This window comes from Heptranchias perlo, unplaced genomic scaffold (genome assembly GCF_035084215.1).
Source record: "Heptranchias perlo isolate sHepPer1 unplaced genomic scaffold, sHepPer1.hap1 HAP1_SCAFFOLD_481, whole genome shotgun sequence".
Classification (NCBI taxonomy): Eukaryota; Metazoa; Chordata; class Chondrichthyes; order Hexanchiformes; family Hexanchidae; genus Heptranchias; species Heptranchias perlo.
The window spans coordinates 77,015-85,677 of NW_027139496.1; the positions used below are offsets into that span (position 1 = coordinate 77,015).

An 8,663-nucleotide genomic window follows, 5' to 3' on the forward strand; every position below is an offset into this window, starting at 1 on the left:
ATAGCTTCTTCCCCTCCCCCCATTCTTGAGTTCAACATATCCACTATAAACACGCACTACACATAACACATCATATACAAAATGAATGGTTAGTCTACTCTACACATTACTGCTCAGACTGTCTTACCCAACATTAATGTCATCCATTTCCTCTTCCTGATCAGTCACTGCACTGGATGCTGGCCGTTTCCTCCCAAGCTGCATCGTGGCCTCCTCTACAAATATAAACATTCCTATGATCAGACAGCTGGCACAGAATGCTAAAGCTTTTCACGCTAAATATGGCGACATGTAATCTCAAGACGGCATTCTTAAATAGCCAATCTTTTGTTTCTTATTAGTATATCAGGTTGAAAATTTCACTCAAGACAAATGAAGATTATATCTATAGTTTGAATTTTAAATTTCTGCAGATTTATTCCTCAGATGTACTTATTTTATATATAAAACACACATGGTACTTTCTCTAGTGGCCCGGATTACAAACAAGGGTATGGCCCTCTCTCTTGGGTACGATAGCAACGTATTTATTTCCTTATCAACTTCTCAGTGGAGTCTCAAACACAAATTTTAAAAAGTGTGGATTTGCCATTTTAGTTCTGCAGGCTGCATTTTAGAAGGTATCACTGACACCAATAAAGTCCATGCAATAGCTGCTGTAACACTAGAGTGTGCCAGCCAGATGTCTGCACAAATCATAGACGTTTTACAGTATAGAAGCAGTTTTTAAAAATTTGTTCATGGGGATGTGGGTGTCGCTGGCAAGGCCAGCATTTATTGCCCATCCCTAATTGCCCTTGAGAAGGTGGTGGTGAGCCACCTTCTTGAACCGCTGCAGTCCGTGTGATGAAGATTCTCCCACAGTGCTGTTAGGTAGGGAGTTCCAGGATTTTGACCCAGTGATGATGAAGGAACGGCGATATATTTCCAAGTCGGGATGGTGTGTGACTTGGAGGGGAACGTGCAGGTGGTGTTGTTCCCACGTGCCTGCTGCTCTTGTCCTTCTAGGTAGTAGAGGGCGTGGGTTTGGGAGGTGCTGTCGAAGAAGCCTTGGCGAGTTGCTGCAGTGCATCCTGCGGATGGTACACACTGCAGCCACTGTGCGCCGGTGATGAAGGGAGTGAATGTTTAGGGTGGTGGATGGGGTGCAAATCAAGTGGGCTGCTTTCTCCTGGATGGTGTCGAGCTTCTTGAGTGTTGTTGGAGCTGCACTCATCCAGGCAAGTGGAGAGTATTCCATCACGCTCCTAACTTATGCCTATTGTGTGTCTATTTGGCCCATCGTGCTGTGCTGGCTCCCTGCTAATTGTGCAGACTGCTGGGTCATTTCTAACATAAGACCCTCGGTATTTTTGTGCGACTATTGGTGCTAGCATCTCTGGAAATTGTGGATCAGCTGAATCCAAATCTGACATCCTGCCAGTCAGTCCTTTTGTTATAGATCGGCAGCATTTGCCTCACTGAAGCTGATCTGCTATTCTGCCCAATTGCTATTGGTGCGCAGCAATAAAAATCCATATCAGACAGTACTTTTTAAAAATTTATTCATGGGTTGTGGGAGTCACTGGCAAGGCCAGCATTTATTGCCCATCCCTAATTGCCCTTGAGAAGGTGGTCGTGAGCCACCTTCTTGAACCGCTGCATCCAGCATATTCCAGCAGATAGTGGGTTCATTGGATGTCTAATTGTGTTAATGCCCAAGTGAGTCTCAGTTATCTGCACTGCTGTCTCCCTGTATTTGACAGAAAGTATAGTTCAAATTAAAAACTTTTTTGTATAACATACATTTTATATATATGTTGGACAGTGCCAAAAATAGAAACACAAGGGGAATAAAAGCTAACAATCTAAGACTAGTTAAACTCATTTTGTAAATACTTCAGTTACAACTTCAAATATACACCTAACTAGTGCACCTGTTACTGGTACACAAAGGCTTACTTACCATTTGGGAATACACTACAATTAGTGGGCAGTGTTAAGATTGTAAATGTACAGAAACACATGAGCTGCAGGGCCCCACAGCTGCTTCGTTACTTCAGATATATAGATAGGAGGTACAACTAGCCATGTCATTCCTGTAAAGTTGTTAGGCAGAACTCGAGCCATTTATATCTACACAGTGAATGTTATCTTTGATACAAAATATAACTTGTGTCATGGAATCATTTGTGCGTGATACAACATTCCAATCAAGATGACACCACATAAAATTATCCCTCTCCTTCACTCACTCCTACCTATCCTCAAGTTCCCCTCCTTACAGCTGTTTCTGTACCACTTTGGGCTACAGACCACAGTGTTTTCTTTATTCAGAAGATGCCTTATTTACTTAAGTTACTTGGACTAATCTACATTTTTATCTGTGCAAATATACTTTTAAGTGTGAGCACATAAAGGCATGCTAGTGCTGAGTAATGCAGCACATGCCCACTTTGGATACCCAATGTCAGCATCAAGCACTTCCAACTCTGATGTAGCAGAGCCAGATCCAGGATAAAGTTCCTTTACTTCCGTCTTAGCTTCAATCTCAGGAGAGCACCCACTACAACATATATGTGACTTTTTATCAATTCCTAACACAAGCCATCCTTTTGAGTAAGATTGCCAATGTAGTTCACACCTACTAGGAACTGGGTACAGAACACCCAAAATCAATTTACATAGGTATCTCACAGCCAAAAGAAAGGCAAGTTTGATTCTATCATTTGGTTGCACTCAAATCCAGTCCCAAAAGTTCACTAACCAGCTGCGCCATATACAGAGTGGTCTCAGGATGTCAAAGGTACTGCATCTGTAGGTGATGTGTGACATAACATTATGTGACTAATTGGGTACAATGGGGCAGCATCTAACTGAGCCCTTAATAATCCACTGGTGTTCCTTTCTAAAGAAAACTCATGATTGTGGCCTCCCAGAAAACCGAACAAACAGAACTGTAAAACAACCTATGCAATCTGAATTCGATAGTGGTAAGTTCTGAATGAAAGGATATGTGCAGAAGTTGTTAGAATCTGTCCACTAACTTTGTGATGGTGGCCTTGTTGAAAAGGAAAAATATGCACTGAAAACGCAACTGTGGGTCTTTGTGAAAGAATATGTGTACTCAAAGTGCAGAAGCTACTAAATGACTCTCTTGGTGGACCATGCGATGAACAGTTGAAATGGAAACCGAGCCGGCAGAGTGCAGCACAGCCCCACGAAGCACCAGACCCAATCGCCATCAGTACCCCCCTCCCTAGACTACAAATTGTCCCTCCACTGAGCAGGAACCAGAGCTTCCCCCCACCCTCCGCAGAGAAAAGTAACTTACCAATGCAGACAGAAACCTATAAGCAGTCTGCTGATTCAGCTGAGCGATCAAGAAGCGAGGTACCTCACCCTCTCGACCCCCATCCACAAAGCTGGGATGTGACCAAATATCAACATCCCATCAATCTAACCCCCCAGCTGCTCTCATGAGCATTAATTGCAGACCAGGACCATAAACCCACTGAACAGAAATTCTGGCAAAGGACGGAAGGCTCATTTGTATCCTCAAACCCCCACCACACTTAGCAGATGTTCCAGGTTTGAACCATAAAGCCACAAACACCCCCCTTCCCGATCATGGGGTCCCTAACTGGACCCCAAGCCCCTCCCCACTAGATTTCCCCCGTTATTGAGCAGACAGAGTAAAAGAAATCCTTTCACATCCCAGCACTGAATGCCCCCTCCCCAGAGCAGAAATATTGTGAACACACCTCAACTCACTTTGTATTTCCCCCCACTGAGTAGATACGTGCTACACCCTCCCCCGCAACTGGGTCCCCTTCCTTCCCCCACTGAACAAAGATGAGTGGAGTGAACCTCCCTTCACTTGGCAGCACCCCCCCACCACTTTGCACAGAAGTGATCAACACCCCCCATTGAGCAATATCGAGGCTTTCGAAGCCCAGAGGAAAGAAAAAAGACCTCAGAACGTCCCAAAACGCTTCACGGACAATGAAGTACTTTTGAAGCGTAGTCACTGTTGTAATGTAGGAAACACAGCAGCCAAATTGTGCACAGCATGATTCCCCAAACATCAATGTGATAATGACAAGATAATCTGCTTTTAGGTGTTGGTTGAGGGATAAATATTGGCCAGGACACCAGTCCACTACAAGCACCATACAGAGCATCATTCAGTTGTTTGGAACCCACACTCCAGGCAATACCCCCTCCCAAGGGGTTCAGATTCCACACACCTCCCCCCTCCCACACCAACCAGGTGATCAGAGCTCACATCCCTCAGCCGAGCAACCCATACACTCCCAATGAGCATCATTTGGATGAACAAACCCATCCTCCCCACCAAGCTCATCATCCCATCCGTCCTCTTCCTTCCTCTCTCCTCCTCCTCCCTTCCCTCCCTCCTGTCTCCACCTACCTCATTTCCTTCCCACCACTGTCTCTCCCCTCCCCCTCTCCCTTTCTTCCCTCCTTCCTTTGCCCCACCCTACATCCTCCCCCTCCCTCCCCTACCTCTTCCCAACTCTGCCCCACCCTCCTCTACCCTCCCTTCCCCCACGCTGCTGCTCTTTTCCTTCTCCCCACCCTCCTCTACACCAATTCCCTACCCTCCTATCCACTTCCTTTCCTCCACCCTCCTCTCCCTTCCTATGCCCTACGCTCCTCTTCCACTGTTCCCTTCCCATAATCTCCTCTCCTGCTCCCCTAACCCTCCTATTTCCCTCACACTTCTTCCCCAATCCTGCATCCCCACCCTCCTCCTTCCCATATCCACATTTTCTCCTTTCCATATCCCTACTCCTCTTCTCTTCCCCCTCCCTTTCCTCCTCCTTCACTCCCCTTCTCCTCTCCACACCTGAACTCCCTGCTCTCCTCCTCCCTCCTTCCCTGTCCCCTCTCCTCTTTCTCACCCTCCCGCCCCTCTCCCACTTCCGTTATATCGGTAAACTAGCAGTCAAACGGTGACAGGATAGCCAGTTAATCTGGTATTGGTGGGGTTGGTTAAAGGAGGATATTGGTCAGGACTCTGGGAGAACTCCCTGCTCTTCTTTGGAATATGCCTTGTGATCCACCTGACCCAGCAGACCAGGCCTTGGTTTGACGTCTTATCTTCGTAATTAGAGAGCAATTGTTAATCTTGGGTTCTCTATTCCACGCGCAGCACCATATAAGTGCATAGGTTGATTATAGGACACTCAGTATGCTTATGGAAACTGTCTTTTTGCTATGAACACAAACCAGAGGTGTTGGGAGAAAGCCCAAACTATCACGCTGTCGTGCTCAGTGGCTTCAGGAAGTAATGAATGCTGCTGGACATCTCACTTGGAACAAAATTAAACACAAATGTAATTAAAACTTCTTTTTCTAAAAAAAAAGTGCCCTAGTTGGCTCATAACTGTGCATTACCTAGCTGTTCAGTCTCATAGCTGCTCCCCAACTTTTTCTCATTTTCTTCATTGAATGCATATAATGAATCATAGGTTGCTTTCTCCTTCTGGTTTTTAATAGGATTTCTTCGCCCTGTTGCTTTATGAGCCATATTTCAATCAAACCTAAGAACAAGTAAAAAGATACAACATAATTTTCAAAATCTTTTACAATACTTCCACAATGGATGGGAAAGAAAATCCAAACTACCAATGGCACTTTTCAAAAATAGTTCCAAGAGTCACCAGACAACAATAAACTAGTCATTAGCTTTGCATAATTTTCAAGTAGAAAGTTTTCTCTGAATGCTCTTCAGCTAATTCAACAACAAAACTTGCATTTATATAGCACCTTTAACGTAGTAAAACGTCCCAAGGCACCTCACAGGAGCATTATCAAACAAAACTTGACACCAACCCACATAAGGCCAAAAGCTTGGTCAAAGAGGTAGGGTTTAAGGAGCATCTTAAAAGGAGGAGAGAGAGGTGGAGAGGTTTAGGGAGCAAATTCCAGAGTTTAGGGCCTAGGCAGCTAAAGGCATGGCTGCCAATGGTGGAGTGATTAAAATCAGGGATAAGCAAGAGGCAAGAATTGGAGGAACGTAGAGATCTCAAAGGCTTGTAGGACTGGAGGAGGTTACAGAGATAGGGAGGGGTGAGGCCATGGAGGGATTTGAAAACAAGGATGAGAATTTTAAAATCGAGGCATTCCCGGACTGGGAGCCAATATAAGTCAGCGAGCACGGGGGTGATGGGTGAATGGGACTTAGTGCGAATTAGAATACAGGCAGCAGAGTTTTGGATGAGCTCAAGTTTACGGAGGGTGGAAGATGGGAGCAATGGTTTAGTTGTGTCTAGAGGATAGATGAGGGTTTCAGCAGCAGATGAGCCGAGGCAGGGGCGGAGACAGGCGATGCTACGGAGGTGGAAGTACACAGACTTGGCGATGGAGCGGATACGTGGTTGGAAGCTCATTTCAGGGTCAAATAGGACACCAAGGTTACGAACGGTCTGGTTCAGCCTCAGACAGTGGCCAGGGAGAGGGATGGAGTTTGTGGCGGGGACCAAAGACAATGGATGATAGTAGATGAAGTATTATAACTCATATCCTGCTGGTACAGTAGATGGGATGCACTCTCAAAAGAATTATATGAACTGCCATTTTATTCCTAGGAATATTGGTGGACTAACCGGAGGAAAATTACAGTGAAGCAGCATATATAGTGACACTTTCAAAATCATTTCAATTCTTAATTACAAAGGAATTTCTCACCAGAAATTTTAGACAAAGCGCCTCTAAAATGCATTAAAACCAATTCAAAAAGGACAGCTTTTTAACGGGACCTATCTCCTGTTTCAGTTTAAATCAAATCAATAAATTATACTTTTATATGGTATCCACATTTCTGCTGCCCTTTTTCCCCCTTGTGTTTACCATTTCCCTTGCTGACAAAGGTTATCAGTACCCTGCCATATTATCTGCCTGCCGGATTTTCCTTCCCCCATTTAAGATAATGAACTGCTCCATCTCGCAACTCTCCACCGTGAGTGTAGAGGAATTTGAATGTGAGTCCAAGTGGAGAACACAATCCTCCTGGGCATCTCAGCACCATTAGTCAACTATTCTACTACTGAAGTTTCTGACAACCTAGTTAGCCTGAAAGGGTTATCTTGGCTCAGTTGACTCTTGCCCGAATCAAAAGATTCCAGGTTCAAGCCCTACTCATGAAACTTGAGCACATAATGTAGGTGACACTCCAATGCATTACTGTGTGAAAACATTGTCAGAGCTGCTGAACTTTGGATGAGATATTAAACGGAGGTCAGTTTACATGTTCCAGTGGATGTTATTTAAAGACGAGCAAGGCTTTTTCCCACTTCCCTGGTCAATGTTCTTCCTTAAACCACCACCAAATACAGATTAACTCGCCATTCACCATAATTATGGGATCTTGCTGTGTGCAATGTGGCCACTATATCTGCATACACAACACTCAATGCAATGCTTTTTGCATATGTGCTTTGAGTCATGAGGGCGCTATATGAACACAAGTCTTGTTATTCATCTGCAGTGCCACCAATAACCAAATATGCCAGGAGAAAAATAACATGTCTGAAGAATTTTACAGTTGTATATTGTGCCAAATAATGACCATATTGACAAGGCCACCCATAGCTCATATAATTGCACAAACTCCTCAGTAAAGGGCTGTAACGCACTTCAAGATACATTAAATACAGAATAATGCACTCCCCTGATGACTCAGGTAGATTACGGCAGAGTAGTTAAGCCATATAAACCAGGAAGGCCCCAGGTTCAATCCCATCTCTGCTGAGTTGGCTGAAATAAGCTGGAACTGATGTATGGAAATTGTATCAACCCTCCTGGGTTAGGGAACTAGCCACTCCTGATCACTGTTCAGTGACCCCTGCTTGAAATGCATGAGCACGGACATCAGATAAGGGCAGGTTCAGAAAGTCGCGATGCCTCTGAAGCTATCCATTGGATAGTCTATTTCATGCCTGTCCCTCAGCATCAGGATTATTAACCAGTTCCCAATCTACCATCTATGTAGAACAAAAGCTTTGAAGTGTGTAGAATAGCAAGTAACTGTCACCGTCACAGTTAACACATGCATAGTAGCTACTTGGATAAGATCCAAAGGGTGATCAGGGTGTGACCAGCAAGCACAGAACCACAGAAAGGGAGTCAATGGCTTCAGAAGGGAGGAAATAACATTTATAATGAACAGATGCATGACAATAATTACAAAGTACTAACCTAATCAAGGGGCTCAGCAGACATCATAAATCCCAAGAACAAAGTGCAATGCTTTATACACACATCAGCTGGAGGTTTTCTTCTCTTTTGAGTGTATTTTTAGACTGAAAGAATTAATGTCAATATCAACCACCAATGCACTCCACATCTTTTATGTCGAGAGTCATTTAAATGTGGTATTAATGACTGTAATATCATCACTGCAAGATTATCAAAAGATAATCTACGATGGATTACTGGAAAAATCTATGTCATGTATATGACTACCCTGTAGTTTTAATGGCAATGGGCCTGATCTTGCTAGAGCGGGGCATCTCACAGCGTGCCGTTAGTTCGAAATTTTTCTGCACTCTACAGCTCAAATTTTTTTTGCAGCATGACTTGCTGGAAGTGCGAGTTGGTAATGGCATGACGAGGGAAACGGGGCATCTGGGACCTTAGTGAATGGCGGGATCAACAGT

The 8,663-nt window shown here is 44.3% G+C and overlaps 1 protein-coding gene across 1 annotated transcript in view; it reads right to left on the reverse strand.

The window, feature by feature from the left end:
- LOC137313775 (synaptonemal complex protein 3-like) overlaps positions 1-5,533 on the reverse strand; it is a 33,882-nt gene extending 28,349 nt beyond the window's left edge. The window contains exons 1-2 of the mRNA XM_067979567.1: positions 5,401-5,533; positions 128-215 (exon numbers count right to left, since the gene is read on the reverse strand). Of these exons, the coding sequence (XP_067835668.1) occupies positions 128-215; positions 5,401-5,533 (221 nt within the window). The remainder of the gene's footprint in view (positions 1-127; positions 216-5,400) is intronic.
- Between the last annotated feature and the right edge of the window lie 3,130 nt (positions 5,534-8,663).